The 17,845-nt window shown below is 51.1% G+C and overlaps 6 protein-coding genes across 6 annotated transcripts; 3 read left to right on the top strand and 3 right to left on the bottom strand.

Annotated features, from left to right (window-relative positions):
- Positions 1-975: 975 nt before the first annotated feature.
- Positions 976-1,813, bottom strand: PpBr36_03348 (uncharacterized protein; the record flags this gene model as incomplete). The annotated part of the gene is made up of 4 exons (XM_029890521.1): positions 976-999; positions 1,144-1,551; positions 1,629-1,667; positions 1,739-1,813. 4 exons carry the CDS (start codon positions 1,811-1,813, stop codon positions 976-978), a joined length of 546 nt encoding a protein of 181 aa, XP_029753526.1.
- Positions 1,814-2,441: 628 nt separating this feature from the next.
- On the top strand, positions 2,442-2,926 carry PpBr36_03349 (uncharacterized protein; the record flags this gene model as incomplete). The annotated part of the gene is made up of 3 exons (XM_029890522.1): positions 2,442-2,447; positions 2,619-2,719; positions 2,878-2,926. 3 exons carry the CDS (start codon positions 2,442-2,444, stop codon positions 2,924-2,926), a joined length of 156 nt encoding a protein of 51 aa, XP_029753527.1.
- Positions 2,927-3,922: 996 nt separating this feature from the next.
- PpBr36_03350 (uncharacterized protein) lies at positions 3,923-4,569 on the bottom strand (the record flags this gene model as incomplete). Its single annotated transcript, XM_029890523.1, has 3 exons — positions 3,923-4,099; positions 4,156-4,421; positions 4,506-4,569. The coding sequence occupies 3 exons, from the start codon at positions 4,567-4,569 to the stop codon at positions 3,923-3,925; spliced, it is 507 nt and encodes a 168-aa protein (XP_029754442.1).
- A 4,744-nt stretch (positions 4,570-9,313) lies between these two features.
- PpBr36_03352 (uncharacterized protein) lies at positions 9,314-9,678 on the top strand (the record flags this gene model as incomplete). Its single annotated transcript, XM_029890524.1, has 2 exons — positions 9,314-9,343; positions 9,424-9,678. 2 exons carry the CDS (start codon positions 9,314-9,316, stop codon positions 9,676-9,678), a joined length of 285 nt encoding a protein of 94 aa, XP_029754441.1.
- Positions 9,679-9,992: 314 nt separating this feature from the next.
- On the bottom strand, positions 9,993-11,013 carry PpBr36_03353 (uncharacterized protein; the record flags this gene model as incomplete). Its single annotated transcript, XM_029890525.1, has 2 exons — positions 9,993-10,666; positions 10,800-11,013. 2 exons carry the CDS (start codon positions 11,011-11,013, stop codon positions 9,993-9,995), a joined length of 888 nt encoding a protein of 295 aa, XP_029754440.1.
- Positions 11,014-11,191: 178 nt separating this feature from the next.
- On the top strand, positions 11,192-17,762 carry PpBr36_03354 (uncharacterized protein; the record flags this gene model as incomplete). Its single annotated transcript, XM_029890526.1, has 2 exons — positions 11,192-17,185; positions 17,262-17,762. 2 exons carry the CDS (start codon positions 11,192-11,194, stop codon positions 17,760-17,762), a joined length of 6,495 nt encoding a protein of 2,164 aa, XP_029754439.1.
- Between the last annotated feature and the right edge of the window lie 83 nt (positions 17,763-17,845).

Genomic DNA, 17,845 nt, shown 5'->3' on the forward strand with positions numbered 1-17,845 from the left:
CCCCCCCCCAAATTTGCTACCTGGTACGAGGTGAACTTGAATCTAGCTCAAATTTAGACTCAAGAAGGGGTGTCAGCTTCGGGAATTGCCCCATACATACCTACGTGAAAAGGTACGAGGTAAGCAATGCCCCAGTATGGAGTCGCTGGGCCGCTTCGGCTAGGCTGTCGTCATGCCGCTCGGCGGATTCCGGCTGCATCCACACCCTCACCATACCCTTCACGACGAAGTCATCAATCATCAATGCCCAATCGCCAAGGGTCCTTATGGTGGCTTGGTTGGGTCAGGTGACTGGCTAAGCCTGGGAGAATGCTACCAATGAATACCATCAGTGTAATCATTGCAGATCACAAGCTGGAGATCTAAGAGCTTTGCACTCTTAGCGGAGAGACCCAGTCAAAAATGTGACCCAAAAGTCACAATATGCGACAACGGAAGGAATAGTATCTCGTTGAACATGGACAAACAAAGACGACAAGTATTAGCAACTTGGCCATGCTGTGTTCGTCAGCAATGACTGAATACATTGACTCGCAAAGGTTAACATAAACATAGTATCGTGTGGTCCAGCACGACGAGAGTCGCCCATAAACATATCTCTATTCAGCCACAATCGTACCAAATCAGGCCTATGTCAACGTTGAGAGCGGATGAACTATTTAGCGCACAGTCATGTGCTGGTGTCTATAATGGGAACATGGGGAAAAGTGAATATGAGAATCAAGCATATGCAAGTTTGAACTATTTGTCACGCGAGGCAGTTTTGCAGTTCGCAAATCCCCTCCTTATTAGTGGGCGCAAACGGATAGACCGTCAAGGCAGTTTTCTACCGCGCGCAATGCTGAAAGTAATAATGTCTCGAGACAACTTTGTGAGTGAGACCGGCACTCCTTTGATTTAGACCAAACCAGCATAATATAGTCGTAGATAACAATGTCGTCGGAGTTGAAGTGGAATGCCAATAGTCTAGTGACTTTATGACTCTTGCGAGACCGTTTGCTGAAGAAATTTTTAGGGTCAGTCAGTTTAAGCGCCGAACTCGGAGAGGGGGCTTTGGTCTGGTATTGATATGATACTTGCGGGAAATTGTCCCAAAAGAAAATTCCCAACAAGCAAGCAATGCTGGACATAATAATAACTCACCACAAGCCAATCCATGCCTTCATTTACACCACTTCCATCGACAGCAGAGCATGCCATGATGCTCCAGTTCCTGTCCCGAAGCTCGCCAAGCCTCAGCGCCTGTGATATGTCACCGGCTCCCTTTGCTCCAGGCTGGTCCTGCTTGTTTGCAAACACCAACAATGCTGCATCCTTCAGCTCGTCCTCGTTCAGCATAGCGGCTAGCTCATCGGCTGCGGTTTGTAAACGGTCGATATCCGTCGAGTCGACCACAAAGATGACCGCTGCTGTGTTGGCATAATAGCACCGCCAGTAGGGACGGATCGATGTCTGACCACCCAAGTCCCATACGTTGAAATTGAGGTTTTTGTATGTGACTGACTCCACGTTGAAGCCTATCGTCGGTATCGTCGTAACGACATCCCCTATCTGGAGGAAGGCAAAGGCAAAGGTCAGCTTGACCCTGTCATCGGAAGGAACTACACCCGTCAAAATCCATGTCATACCTTCAACCTATACAGCAATGTTGTCTTGCCAGCATTGTCCTGACCGCAACATCTCCATTAGTCTAGTGTGCAACAGCCAACTGCGGAACTGGTGTGCTTAATTGTCATACCAGGCCGAGAATCAGAATCCTGATCTCCTTCTTCGCCCAAATGAGGCCTGAAAGCCATGAAACACTCTGTCCCATTGTGTGCGTTTGTGTGTCTTGCCCGAAAATGCGGAGCTTTGCGGTCCTCCTGGTGAACTTCGAGAGGGTGTCGACACACGATCCGTGCGGGAGCCCGTTGAGATATAGAAAGTCAAGATTTGTTTGATCCGAGTGCCAAAGACTATGCGATCAAAAAGAAAACAAGGGAATTCAGTGCCGTGGTTCGTAGCTCGTTTGCGCGTAGATTTGTTATCTCAGATGTGTCGAGATTTACTGTCGGTCAAGCATCATTAGCGTTCATGACACCGCGGACCTTCCTTAACGATACGCAGCGGCGGGCGGAGTCGGGTTACAAATCTGGGGTCCTGTTCTATCTGTGCACGGTTCACCTACCGCCGCGATAGTGCTTTTTGCATGTGGCGGCGGGGGCGTTGGAACGGTCTGACCCTGTAAAACGCCAGTCAGGTGATGCGCGATCAGGTGATGCTGTTTTCTGGGAAGAAGTTTCCCACTTTCCTCAGCCACAGCGAAACCAAGCCTCACATTTCCCAGAGTGGGTCGCCCACACAAACTTGTCTCCTAATCCCACCAACGTTACCAAAAATCCGTCAGTCTACACGACATCACCCAAAGACATCCTCTCAGCATTTGACAACAAGCAGCCAAAATGCCGGTATGTACGAGCCGAATTCATTCCATATTTCGGCTACTCTGCCTACGCACCTAGAGTGGCTTCCCAGTCTCGATCGCGGTTTTTCACAAGTCCGGGCGCGCGACGTTGGGAGGAGGGGTGAAGATTTGTTATGAAGGGCAGCTTTACTGATCGCACAACATCACCATCCAGAGCCACAAGTCGTTCCGCACCAAGCAGAAGCTGGCCAAGGCCCAGAAGCAGAACCGCCCGATTCCGCAATGGATTCGTCTCCGCACAGGCAACACCATCAGGTACGGCTAACGACTCGAAGCAATCGAATCCAGCGTTCGAACGTCAGATTCAAGCAGACAGGCGACTGGAGCGGCTTCTGCAGCCAGAGATACGAAGGATGCGAACGATCATGGGCTGCCTGAGAGCACTATATACTAACGGATGGATTATCTTTCAGGTACAACGCTAAGCGGAGGCACTGGCGCAAGACCCGCCTCGGTATCTAAGCGACTCGCCTCCATCATTTGGATTCTCTTGACACCTCCGGCTTCACAAAAATCTGTCGCACTGTACCAATCGATCCAACATGCCAGCGTGTCGACCTGGAAGCCTCTAGGATGGTGGGATGAGGGAGATGGGTTGATCGGGGACATGCGTTTCTTCCACTCGGAGTTCGGTTCTTTTTTTCTTTTCAGGGACGATCATGATGATAGGCAGGACGGGGCAAAAAAGCATGTTGGTGGAAGTACAGCCCACAGAGTCCAAGACCCTACTCATTGGTTTTGGCTTTGGTTTCTTCTAAGAAGGTCATTGCATGTTATGGGCAAAATGGAACTCGAAATGAAGCATCGTCCCATGTGAAATGTTGGATTGAACGTGAAACTATGACGTGGAAGCTGGGAGTCAAAAGCCAGTCGTAACGCAATCAGCGGAGCACAGCAAAACTAGGAGTGATAGTATTCCAGATTAGAGACCAACAGGAGACATGGCAAAATGCACATCTAAGTGGCAGCTCGGAATAGGTATGATGCTTGTATTGATTGCATCATTTCTGAAACGGCACTTTCGACTCAAAAGCGCTACACCCGACCATTGGATTCTTCCTGACTTTTCCCCCCCAGAGATTAGACTGTCTCTCCACTGACCCAGGCGAAAAGACAATATCCCATTAAGGCACAGGTGCTTGCAGTGACTGGATCATCTCAAAGGCTTCAAAATCATGTCGGACCCCCATGTTCATTATGATATCAAGCCACACAAGAAATGGTAGATGTAACTGCAAGGGTACAGAAGTTCAAACGCCCACTAAAATCAATGCCATAATCATCGTAAAATTCGCGGTTGCCCCGGACTTGTCAAAGCCAAGGGAGTTACAATAGAAAATAAAGTAAAGCGCCAGGGTGCTAAGGCCGTTCCGATTTTGGAGTCCTTCGGGTCATGACCTATGCCTGAATCTAAACCTCGTCCACGTCGTCATGCAACTGTTACCATGAGGTATTTTATTAACGGTCCTCAGCCCATTCGTTCTCGCGACGGATCTGTTCTTCCTCTTCGGGTGTAAAATCGTTGGTGATGTTGAAAGTCTTGCGAATCTCCTCTGGGGACTTGCCCTTGATCATATTGGCGACTGTTTTACAACCGACGTCGAGTAGTGGCTTGATGTCAAGGTAGTTGCTGGCCTGGGAGGTGTTAGTAATGTCGTCCCCATGCATGAAAAAGATGCTTGGGAGCATACCAAAATGATCTCAAACAGCATCTCCTGGTCGACCTGCATGAACTTCTGATCCCATTCATCGATATCGGTTGTCTTCTTGCGGCTTTCGCTGTCCTCGTCGCTGGTCTGCGCGGGGTCGTTGCGGTGGTGCTCACACCACTCGAGAACCTTCCTCAGAACCGCCTCGCTGACGTTCGGGATCGGAATTGGTGTAGAAGCGACCATCTCCTCGCCCAAATCGCCGATCAGGTCCTTGATCAGACGAGAACGGCATGCGACGGCGCGATCTAGTTGAGTATCCAAGGTCAGCAAGCATCACGGAATGGCACAATACAATGCGCAATACAGCCATGTTGAAAGTGGCGGCATACCAACCTCGATGGACTGGCCATCGTTGCTTTGAAGGTTTACTTTCTGCAGCTGACCCTCAGACATTTTGGAAGATTATTTTCGAATGATGCGGTAGTGGTTTTGGTTGATGGGGGTTTTGTCGCTTTGTCGCAAGGTTGTAAAGGTTAGCGGTGCGGGATGCGATTTGCAAAGCAGTGTAGTTGGTGGTGAATGGACCAAGGTAGGTTTGGCTGTAAATGGGGTGGATGGGAATGAATGGAATGGTCACTAAGTAGCGGGTAGGTTAAGTGAGGCACAGCGACCTTTTAGCTTACTCACCTGTGCGGACTGGGTCGGTAGGCAAAGATGTCCGGTTTAGGCAGATAGGTCCGCAAATGTAGAAACTGACCAGTTGAGATGGACGTGTTGGGCAGGTAGGGTTTACTTTATGATCAAGACCTCGGCGGCTGCTACCTGTGTGAAGGGAGATTTACTTAAGTGGCTTGCTTTCGTCCGTCGCGAGCAAACGTGAGAAGACGTCCGCATGCAGCACATGTATGTGTGTGTGGTTGGTTGTACGCACCTTCGCGGCTCACACGCGGGGCAGATGGGGTTGGACAGGCAGTCACTGTGGAGCTCGTTTTGGGCTCACACAGGACTCAGGTGTGGAGGCACTCATGGCGACGACGATTTCTGGGATGGTCTGTGCGAGCGCCAGGCTGCTATTGCCTGCCTGTTTGCGTCTCTACCAACAAATTCAAATACGACAGCCAGGGTTAGGAGTTGCCTTCTGTGTTACGAACTTTGGATCTATTCCAGCCTATGCTAAGATTTGCGCCCGCATAAAGTAATATGGTAAATAGGAGACAATACCGTAATTGGCTGCAATATTAAACAGAATGCGCCAAGACAACCGGGAAGTCAGATTCCATTAACAAGCCGTTGCTAATGAAGACCTTGGTCTTTGCATAGGTGAGTTTTCAAAACAAATAGACTCGATTTTTTGTTTTTGTTTTTTTGCGAATATTAGCAAATCCAAGCATCGAGTTAATTTTGCTGTATTCTATATCTGCCGTATGCGCGTGGCACTTTTCGGAACGGGGCTCTTCATGAGATTCGGGGCGCTTTGGTGGCCAAGTATGAGGGCATGGGCCTGACAAATAGCGCTATAATCAAATTATTATGGCAGACTTGAGTTGAAGTAAAATTCTACTTCGCTCAGAGAGGCAAGATGTCCATGGTTGACCGGCTGTCTTGAGGCAGAGTTTCCTGTCGCAGGCTGTCACATATGATATGAATTGAAAAAGATTCTAATCTAGTCAAGATCCTAGCACCCACTCCAGGATAAACCTTACCTCCTTACCTCTAGTGTAGGTGCCGTAGTTGCTAGGTACACTTTAAAAACAGTTCGTTTGCTATGTCAGCTGATTCGTGGGTAATGATTCGGAGGAACCTGAAATCATGGTTCGCGTAAAGGTAGTACCCCAGGTAACATAGGGTAAGTTGGTGCAATAGGTATTTCTATGCGAGCTTGGTGAGGTAGTGGTATTTGACAGATAAGCTAAGGTCACATAATGCCTGTAGTGAAAGTATACTTTCTAGAAGTACCGTCAGTTCGTCACTAGGCTGGTTCTAGTCTACCTTAGGTATCCCATCATCACGTTGGGGGAATGCGTTGGCCGACAACGCAAACGTCTTAGTAGCACCCATGTTTGCGGGGCAGCAACAAATCATGGAACGTAGCACTCATTGAGCTTCTAATATTTAAGTTTGTCAGGCATTTTTACGCAAGATATTTTGGGCATTCAATGAGGTTAAAGCAAAAGAAGAAAAAAAAAAAAAACCTCTGTTGGTAAGATAAGTGGAAACAGGTTCTTTTGAAGGCGCTTTTTATGATCGATAGTCACCATCGCAAGTTCAGGTAGACCTCTGAGTAAAAGCGATAAAGCCAGCCTGACACTTTTAGGGGTGCCAGCTGGGAAAAAAAAAGCTTCAAGTGGTTGCATAATGATCTCCCCGTGTGGGCACACCTCACCTCGTACCCATGCTTAATCTTGGCAATCTAACTTGCTGGTACTGCGGTGTGGGCCAGCCCCTGCCGTCATCGTCACATCCCAGTACCACTCATAGCTGCATCCCCTGCCAGGTGCAAGGAAGGGTAAACCACTTTCGTCTGATTTGTATCGCCATGTGGCCTGGTACACAACCAAGTCCCGAAATTTCCATTTTCCCAAACTGCCCACCCATTTCGCGCGCAGCGCGCCCATCCTGCTTTTCGCTCCCTGGCCTCCCTTCTCATTATCTACACTCCTTCGTAATTACGCTCTTCTATTCTATAATCCAAGCGTTTGCAATCCAACCCCTATGCATTCTCGATAGTTCCTGCTGCATTAGCTCCCCTCCTTCGATATCCTCCACCACCGCGACGACTTGCTACCCGGAGCTTCCGCCCCGTCACAGATGCGCTTCACGAAGCGCGATACACCTTCAGCCAGGCCAACATGTGGCGGCGCACCTATCTCTTCCTAGTCCTTGTGCGACTCTATTTTGCTTTATCGCCTAGCTATCTTCACCCAGACGAAAATTTCCAAGGCCCCGAGGTCATCGCCGGCAAGTCGCATTCCTGTCAATTCCCGGAAACTGTCTGCGGCAACTGGCGCTTGATTTGGAATCCCCAGAGCACAAGCGACCCGGCATGGAAGCTGGCCCCTTCAGGTTCCTGTCACATCGGCTGACATTTTCCTTTCTCCTCCACTACAGGTCAGATTTTTAGCTATCCAGTTCGGCACACATGGGAGTTTACGAGCGAGCGGCCGATCCGAAGCGTATTTCCGCTATGGCCGGTATACGGCCTTCCGATGCTACTTCTAAGGTGGTTGTGGATCGGAAATGGACATGACGGAGAAATTCCCCCGATCGCCGTATTCTGGGCGCTTCGAGTGTTGATGTTTGTTCTCAGCTTTGTGCTTGAGGACTGGGCTATTCACGAGCTCATCCCTTCACCAAGGCAAAGGAGAACAGCTGTCATACTTGTTGCCTCGTCCTATGTAACTTGGACGTACCAGACACATACATTCTCCAACGCGATCGAGACCTTGGCTGTGGCGTGGAGCTTGGTACTCATTGAGCGCATAGTCGCAAGTCCACCGGTAAGCTAATCTACATCGGACGACCGCTTCTAGGGCGAAAGATTTCTCAAAGGGGATGCGCGCTGACTTTTGGCCGCAGCAACGCGACTCACTTATGGCCTCTATGGTGCTTGGTATCATCTGCGTGTTTGGTGTGTTCAACAGAATCACATTTCCTGCGTTTTTATTGGTACCTGGAATTCGGCTTGTACCATATTTCCGACAAAGGTGAGAGCCATAGAATCTTACCCCGCCGATGTGCTTCTAGTTCTAACTGAAGGCGAATATGCTGCACACAGGCCTTTGTCATTTGCAGTACTTGTCCTGTCGGGACTTTTCACTGCTTTGGCAGCAGTAACCGTCGACACTGCATTCTACACCCGACAGGTTTCATGGACGGATATCATCTCGAATCCTGTCATCACACCCCTCAACAATCTCTTGTATAATATTTCGACTGAGAACCTAGCGCAACATGGACTACATCCATGGTATCAACACATGCTGGCCAACTTACCCCTTCTGATTGGCCCTGGAGTTCTTTTGCTGGTGCTCAATGCTAGATTGACACAGCGACTTTACTCGGCTCTCTCGGGGATATTTGTGCTTTCTATATTTCAACACCAAGAAGCGAGGTTTCTCTTACCCACGGTGCCGCTGATACTGTCGTCAGTGCGCCTACCAAAGAACCAAACCATACGACAGTTGTGGGTGACTTCATGGATAATATTCAACGCCGCACTAGGTGTCTTAATGGGGGTCTACCACCAGGGTGGGATTATCCCAGGACAAGTCTTCTTGAGCAAGCAGCCAGATGTCACGCAAGCCATATGGTGGAAAACATACACGCCGCCAATTTGGTTGTTGAACGGCAAAAACGAAGTACTTGAAACCAAAGATGTCATGGGCATGAAGAGTGAGGATGTGTACGCTCTACTGGAGCAGCTGGCAACGTGCGACACACCAGCAGACAGGAGAAGTTTAGAGTACCTGAAGGAGAAGAACGGCACTTATCTGATTGCGCCACTTTCCACCACATGGCTAGACCAATATTTGCCCAACAAGGGACTCGAAGGGTTGAGGTTTCGGGAGGTGTGGCGTCATAGAAAACACTTCAACCTCGACGATCTGGACTGGGCAGAAGATGGGGTGTGGGGGACACTTAGTCGCTTAATTGGGAGACGAGGATTAGCAGCTTGGAGGATAACCAAGAGTTGTCCAGGCAAAAAGGGGCTGTGAGAAGTTATCAGCTTAATATTTGCGAAACGAAATTTTACCATGTTCCAAAAAATAACCAAGTTTAGTGCTGTTGGCCGAAGCATTTGTGGCCTATGCTCTCGTTTTCTTCAAGCGCAGCCCATTTATAGTGATCAGAGATCAATCAGTTCAATTTGGTGACTTTTTCCAACGCGTCGCGATCGGCCAAGGAAAGTGCCTGCAGCACGCCGAGCTCCGAGTCTTGGCCCAAGCTTGCCACAACCCCACCCTGAGCTTAAGTGCCTACAGTGGTCCCAAATCTACGTACGATTGGCGTCCACCGGCCTAGGCACTTGGCGGCAGAAATTTGGGATGCATCAACGAAGCCCAACTAAAACTAGACGACATAGCTAGATTTCCAAACCTAACCAACAGCACACAGTAATATATGTGCGCCTTCTGTCCCTACCGACCTACCATCCAGCCTCAATTTTCCTCAACAAACCTAACCCTTCATAATCAAAATGGGTCGTCTCAATCTTGAAGTGTTCAAGGTATGTTGATAGACAATCACCATTGCTGCGCAGCGGGCGGCGTTTAACGGATGGTCGACTCACCACGCGATGCCTTACAGTTCGGCATGTACGTCATGTTCCCCATCGGGGTCATGTTCTACTTCGGCACGAACCTCGACAACCGCTTCACGGTCAACGACTTCTGGCCCAAACCCGAGCAGACGAACAAGATACCGACCGACAGGGACGAGATCCGCGCCGAGCTGGAGAGGCTTCGCACCCAGCGTCTGCTCAACAGGGACAGGAGGTTAGCAGCTGAGGCCGCTGAGGCCAGGCTGAGACCCCAGGCTCCAGAGGAGTCACGGACGGAATGATGCACTAGTTGAATGGGCGCACTGTTGGAGTATGATTATTGGGGTCAATTGGTTAATTTCGGCGTTAAATGGGATGGCATCTCTGCTCGTATAAGCCACGACTGCTTTGGCTAGGAGGACTAAAGCAGGCGTTGTGATTTTTTTTCTTCTTTTTTTTCCTTTTTGTATTTGGAGGACATCGTCAATCGGCCGCAAGAGGAGAAGCGCTGTGATATTGATCTCCACTCCGGGTCACATGGAAACCCAGATCTATGTTCTATTATACAAAATTGTAACATGATGTACAGATATTCCGCTTGGTTGGACACAGCTCTTTAGGTATCAAGATTCCTGTCGACATCTGACCAGTCCTCCTCGGCCTGTTTGCCTGGGTAAGCGTTTGAGTAGATGGCCTGAATCTCTGGGATCTCTCGAAGAGCGGACAGTAGTTCGGCCAACTTCTTTGTTTCATCAACAGAGTCGATCTTAGCCATAGTGTCCTCGTTGGGTGTCCACATTATGTCGGTGCTCAGCGTCTCGAGGCCAAACTTGGAACCGACGTCCTTGGCTACTAAAGACACACTCGCTGGCGGCGTCCAAACGACCACATTCCCATCCTCGTTAGCTTCGAGATCCTCCGCACCAGCCTCAATAGCGTCGTCCATGATCTGGTCTATCAGCGCCTCAGCGGCCAAGTCTGGCTTGGGAGCAAAGACTACACGACCGGCCCTACCAAACAAGAACTTGGTCGGCGTCACAGTGACCTTGCGGAGCTTCAGGATCTTGTGGATATCCTGCTGAGAGCGGGCCTTGCTGTCCGTCTCAATCTCCAGCAAAATGGCAACTGAAGGGGGAATCATTGCCTCAATGGTCATGCTCTCGAGCGCGCCACCCGATGCGGAACGGCCTAGGGCTCGTGCGAGAGCACTGTCTATGTTTTCCTTGGGCAGGCCGGCCTTCTTGGCGGCAGCTACGGCACTTGCAAGCTGGGGGCTGTCTTCGCCGAAAGCTTTATTTTGTTCACGTGGATTGCTATAAGATACCGTTCGTCTCCATGTACAGGGCTACAATATGGGGAGGGAGACCGTCTTTGAGGGGACGGGATTTAGCCCAATGGGCTAAAGGGATAAGAAAAAACATACTTCTGCATAGTGAGGTCAAGTTTTTACCTAGTTGTGACCTCAAAACCGTCTTCTTGGCGTCTGCAGCGCCTTTTTCGTGCCTGATTTTGGACCATTTGTTATGGCCTGCATAGAGCGTCGTGCTGGATGCGATGGTGCGGCATGGAGAACATGCAAGAGTCCTGCGGCCAGCGCGCAGAAGCTGCCTCGCTGTCTGGGGTTTAACACTGTTCATCGAAAGAGAGAATGTGCAATTTACAAATATATCAACGAGTAATTCGAGTGTTGATGGTTGAAACTAAGGACCGTCACCAAAACAATACAAACCCCGGTAAAAACCGAGATCGCTCTCAATTAATTGTATGACAGTCAGCTAGCTGATGGGGAGGCACGCATGTCAAGCTTGACCAGGGATGCTCGCCGAAAGGTGGGGTCCCCTGATGGCAGGCGGCTGTGGTGATTGGTCACCACAGATCGCCTACGACGTGCTCTATCTCAGGTACCTGGAATCTCCCCCTGACCTTACTCACACCTACACGTTGTCACTATACACCTCCAAGGGTAGGGCCGGCCACTACATACCTACACCAAAATCGAAAACCGCCGGCATGTCCAACGCATGGGAATCAGAAAGGGAGCCTCCCTCAGCTGGCGAGGCAAACGGTCACCACGATGACACGCTAGCTACAACAGCAACGGCTGCACAGCCCCCACCGCGAACGAGTGCCGCCGCGGCCAACTCGCACCACCCAGAGCTCGACATCACCAAGCTCCAATCACTGCCGGCGGAGCAACAGGAGCTTTTCTTGCTGTCCTTTACCTCAACCCTTACCAAGCATGTCTTGGCCCTCGAACCCGACGATTGCACTGCTCAGCAGTTCTATCTGAAAAAGGAGATCTTCCAGATCATCAACTTGCCAAGCCCCACCCCGTCGCGCGTCATCAGGAACAACATAGCCAAGTGCCTGGCCCACGTCCTTGGCACCGGCGACAGAAAGCTGCTTTTCGAGACCATAAACGAGCTGAGCGCTCTAATTTCCGCAACAAAGTCCAAGTCCGATGGCGACTCCAAGGCCCGCCATGCTGCCGTCGTAGTTCTGGGCGATGTCTTTGGCTCGGCGGGGGACAGTGCCATTGGCCTACATCAGATGGCCTGCGGGAACCTACTAAAGCTCCTCAAGGCATCGCAGAACCATGCAGGCATGCGTTCATCCATCTTTGTTGCACTGTCAAAGATTGTCAGAATGATCGAGGCAAGCTTGGATGAGACTCTGGCCAGGGACATATGGAAGCAGGCTAGAAACCATGCATCCAGTGATAAAGGTTCTTTGGTGGTCATTTCTGCCTGCCGTTGTGTCAAGGCCCTGGTCCGCCACACCCCATACTTTGACAACTCCAGCGACTTTGACAGTCTGAGCAGGACGACCTTCAAGACCATAGACAACATTTCGGTACAAGCCCGCCATGCCGCCGTCGACTGCTTTGCGGAGATCATGGTGAAGAACTATTCCGAATTCGGGGCGGCAGAGGCAGCCAAGAACAAGAAGAGCAGATCAAAGTCAGCAAAGCGAGCGACGCAAGCAGGGGCACTCCAAGACGAGGACGCCGTTCCAGCCAGGTCTGAAAGCCCTGCGCCAACGAAAAAGGCCCAGGATCTGGCATTATCGCTGACCGACATACTGAAAACGCTATCGACTCAATATGTGCGATCTTCCACCTCCAATCGGGCAAGGGTGGCGCTGGGTGTCTGCCATGGCCGAGTCCTCCAACGTCTGGGAGAGAAGACGGTCGAGATTAACTTCATTAAGCTAATCGAGGCTTTGTCTAACGATATTCTTGGTCATTCGAACATATCAAACAGTCGGTACAAGCTACTTGCGTCGCGCCGTATAGTCGATACGATTATCCAAGATATGGTCGGGAAGGATATACTGGGAGAATCCGGCCAGGCCTCGGCTGCAAAAGCCATCATCAATGACATTTTGAAGAACTACCCGCAGTCCCTGAAGGAGCTGCCAGAGCCGAGCAAGAACACTCTAATAGCGGCTTTGGGAGCATTAGCATCCCTGATTCAGTCTCTAGGGTCCGCGGCGAACAACTTTGCAGAAGCCTGCAGGGACGCCCTTCTGCAAGTCTTGCAGCATCCCAGCTACAGCGTACAGGTGTTCGCGTCATCTTGCATGAAGACTTTTGTCCTTGCATGTCCACAACAGCTACTGCCTTGTCTCTCGGTGTGCATGAACAGCTTGGGCCGGGAGCTTGGTTTATTGGGAACTGGGCGCAACTCGCCGAGGCGATGTGTCGGCTTCGCACATGGGCTTGCTGCCGCTCTCAGTGCTAGCCCGTTGCGCCCGTTGCATGGATCGGTAGAGATCAACAGTAGAGTTCTAAACATGGCAACCAACCTGCTGAAATCGAGTGGCACCATGGAACTACGCGTGGCCAGCACCCAAATTCAGGTTGCATGGACTCTAATCGGTGGGCTGATGTCGCTTGGCCCTAACTTTGTCAAGATCCATCTATCGCAGCTTTTGCTATTATGGAAGAATGCCTTACCAAAGCCACTGGCAAAAGATAACAGTTCATCGCGGAACTATTTGGAGGTCTCGTTTCTCACGCACGTCAGAGAGTGTGCTCTTGGATCTATCCTCGCATTCTTGGAGTTCAACAGTCGACTGCTGACCGTTGATGTTTCGAAACGCATCGCCACAATGTTGCAGCACACAACCGCATATCTAAAAACGCTACCGGCAAAGAGAACTACGGACGATATTTCACAGCGTCTGGCGCCGGCCCTACAACTATACGATCTGGACATGATGGTTTCACGAAGGGTGTTGCAATGCTATACCAAACTGATCAATCTCAGCCCACCTGGCGGCACAGAAGCCTTGCTACAATCGAACCTCTTGACACTGGCTATTTCGCTCTTTGCCGACCCCGATAACTATACACCGAGCTCACTTAGTGCCACCATCGCAAACGCAGCGGGCGCTTTCGATACAATTTGGGATGTGGGCGACAATGCTGGTTTCGGTGTCACGGGGCTTGTGCGTGGCTTCGGTGTCAAGCCATTGCCTGGTCAGCACGAAAACTCGACCGAGCCCTCGCCCATCGACGAAAGTGGACCAGAGGCAGCGATGGAAAAACTCCTGATGTCTCCAGTCTGCGGCTCATTGGAGCATGACGCCTCGGTACTCTACATCGGCCAGTATCAGCCCGACAGTGGTCTCGAAAGCCTTCCTGACCCACCGGCGACCGAGGTGGTGAACGTAGCGATCCAGTTGTTTGCTTTCGTTTTGCCCCTGACACCATCCAAGGTTCAGGAGAGCATCTTGGAGCAAATCACGACATTCCTCTCTGCCGGCTCGCTTCAGCGGGAGACTGGAAGGAAGGCGGCCATCAACGTGAACATCGCCGTAGCAATTTTGTACACACTCAAAGTAGCTGTCAAGGAAACTCAAGCTCCACGAGGCGACGTCACCAACATGGCTGTCGAGAAGTTGCTGCAGGAAATGATCAGGGACTTTGTCCTTAGCCCAGACCAGTATGTGCGCAGCATTGGATACGCCGCAGTTGCAAGACTCTGCAGCACATGCGGTAATGCCTTCACCAACCACGAAATCAAGTACCTGGTCGACACGATTGTCGTCAACAGAGAGCCGAGCGCTCGCGCGGGTTGTGCCATGGCTTTGGGCTGCATACAGACGAAAGTGGGAGGAATGGCGGCTGGCTATCACCTCAAAACCATTCTGGGCATTATCATGTCTCTCTGCAATGACCCACACCCTACAGTACACTTTTGGGCTCTGGAAGCATTTTCTCGCATGGCGGACGCAGCGGGTCTCGGATTCTCTGCATATACCTCCAGCACTTTGGGCATGTTGGCTCAGCTATACGTCTCGGACAATCACAATGCGGAGACAGGCTCCGCAGTCTCCATGAGCTTGGAAGTTGAGCTTTGCACCCCGGCGGCAATTGCGAGAGGTATTGACTCCATCATAAACGTCCTGGGACCCGACCTCCAGGATTCGACCAAGTCGAGGGAGTTGATATTTGATCTAGTTGGTCAATTTATTGGCGAAGAAGACTCCCAGGTCCAGCTTGTTGCTTTGAGCTGCATGGAACATCTGTCCATGTTTGCACCAGGCTTCGTCGATTTCAAAGACTACGTCAGACTGCTGCAAAAGCATATCAATTCAAAGCATCCATCGCTTCGAGATGCCGCCGTTGATGGACTCTACAGCCTAATGAAGAGAGATTCCAAAGACGTTATTCAGGCTGCCGAAAAGGGGTTCGAAGACCAGTTGTGGCTGGTACTCGACACTTGTCCGTCTCACGATGGTATTCGCAATTTGGTGCGCAACTGGCTGCAACAGACGTGTCTCTCTGACACCACCGGCTGGCTTCAGCGCCTACAGGGTGTTCTCAAAATGACAAGGAAAAAAGTTGTAGAGACCGCCAAGGTCAGCACCGGCAGGTCCAACGCCGTCATTGACCTCCAGGATGAAGAAGTGGCTGGTTTTGCTGCCGCAGGTGGCGTAGCAAAAGATGACAAGGAGACTGCCGGCGGTTCCGACGTAGAGGCCCTGAGATGGCAGGTCATGACATTTGTCATGAGTTGTCTGAATGATATCTTCACCATCATCAGCAAGGAGGTAGCCACCCATGGCGAGTCGGCTGCGCAGACCGCGCTACAGAACAAGGTCGCAGATGTGGTGAGGATGGCATTCTCGGCTTCAACAGCTGGCGTTCTAGAGCAGCGAATATGGGGACTGAAGATCATCGGGTCTGTGTTGAAGATGTTCGGGAAAACACCTGATCCCGACTTTGAGGAAGCCATGTTGTTGGAGCAATACCAGGCGCAGATCAGCTCCGCATTGACACCAGCCTTTGCTGCGGACTCTTCCCCCGAGCTGGCGTCAGAGGCCGTCAATGTGTGTGCTGCATTTATTGCCACTGGCATTGTGACCGACGTTGACCGCATGGGTCGCATTCTCAAAACTCTCGTGGCGGCCCTGGAGAATTTTGCAACAGAAAAGGAAAACGTGGGCATCGGAGAACTCAAAGGTCTGAGTTCGAACGCGCAGGTCATGGTCAAAATGTCTGTATTCGCCGCCTGGGCTGAATTACAAGTTGCAAGCTCCGAGCAAAAGTACCTTTTTGAGGTGCTCAAATCACACATTGGCACTCTGACGCCCTTGTGGCTCGAGTCGCTGAGAGAGTTTGCTCGTCTCAGATTTGAGCCAGACATCTCCATGACACTCGGGCCCCCATCGCTTTCAGGAAGTTTGGATACCATCTACGCCGCTCTCAACCGGGAAACTCTCCTCAAGTTTTATCAGGAGTCTTGGCTTAAGCTTGTAGATGCCATTGCCAGCTTGATTGAACAGGACAGCGAGTTCGTCTTTGATGCGTTGGATGGCAAGGAAACCGATGGGCCGGCCTCAACATCGATAGGCAAGGCCAAGAGTGCAGACATCAACTACCGGGATGAGCCGGTTGCATTCTTCTTTGTCCTGTTCGGTATCGCCTTCGAAGCCCTTGCTGCGAAGCCTGGCCAGCCGGACTCGTTGGCGACTCAGGCGCAAACCCTCGAGATACTGCGGGCACTGAGGAAGATCCTTCATCCGAGCGTTTCTGGGCACGCAATCTACCGCGAGGCCATATTTTCTGAAGCCATGGACTTGCTTGATCGCCTGGTTCTAACCGAAGGTCTTGATGTGCAGGCTGTCATAGTGCAGATTGCACGCGCACTTTGTGTAGCCCATCCAGCAGCAAGGAAGCGGGCTGATCAGGCCGACAGTGGTGAGCTGTCTGAGGATATAGAACAGCTGTTTGAGCTAACTCGCATCATTGTTTTGGTTCTCTCTGGGTTGTTGCCAAACTTGACTACTGATACAGCCTCGGGCGGTCAGCAGCCATCTGCTGTACGCCACCAGATGACCGAAGAAGCCATCACGCTCATTAGGACGTCTCTGAACGCACTCGTGGACGCTGCTGAAGTGTTCCCAGCTATCATCAGGACAGACCTGCACGCCTGCATCATACACATTTTCGCTACTATCCTTGCAACACCAGCGTGCCAGCAAATAATTGTTCCACAATCGCTTCCTACTCTCAAGCGGTTCATTGGGATCTCGTCTCATTCGCAAAAGCCGGGAGCAGAAGGAGGAGATGGCAGCGGCTCACAGACCACTGCGCAGCTTCAGGGTTGTCTCCGCCGTTTTCTTTCTATCTATTTGCACGCTCAAAAGCGCGAAGCACCAACGTCTCTCAGTTGTGTCAAGAACTGTCTGCTAGCAATCACGATCCTTTTCACCGGTGGCAAAAACTACATGTCCGCCAATGACCCTCTAGTGGTCAAATTCCTCGACGAGGTGGTGGATTGTCTTTCGGACAGAATGGTAAGATATCTCGTCGTCCCACTTGTTACAAGATCCACATTGTGCAGTTCCATGCTAATGGCATCTCAATCTACAGACGGCCAAGATAGCAGCCAACTGCATCCGCTCGCTTCTGGTTCAAGCAAACCCCACGGCAGCGGACCAATCGATAGCTCGCTATCTGCTCCCACGCCTCGTCGTCTTTGTGACGAACACAGAACCCGAGGATCCCGAGCGTGCACGGGCACTCGTAGCGCATGCACTGACCTCATTCGTCGCGGCTGTTCCGCGAGATCACGGTGATGCAGTTGCTGTGGCCATGTCGCTTGTCATGCCGGCTTTGCTAGCCAGGGCAGCTGCTGAAGAAGAAGAGGAAGGCGAGGAGGGTACTGTGTACAAGGAGACGAGTGCTTGTCTGCTGCAGTTGGCCTCGGTTGATCAGAAGTTCTTCAGAGGGGTCGTAGCGGGGATGAGCGAAGGGCAGAAGGCATTCATGGAAGAAGTCATCAGGAGTGGGCGGAGGACGGCGCAGGAAAAGGATAGCGGAGCGGCTAGCGGGCAACCTAGTATTGCTTTAAAGATGGACTTTGGAGGTTAGCAGTCCAGTTTATGTATAGAAAAGGCGTTTGTGGGACACTTAGTGTACTGTCAGCTGCTTGAGTTGTCTCGGCCATCCGTTAT

Source organism: Pyricularia pennisetigena, chromosome 3 (assembly GCF_004337985.1).
Source record: "Pyricularia pennisetigena strain Br36 chromosome 3, whole genome shotgun sequence".
NCBI lineage: Eukaryota > Fungi > Ascomycota > Sordariomycetes > Magnaporthales > Pyriculariaceae > Pyricularia > Pyricularia pennisetigena.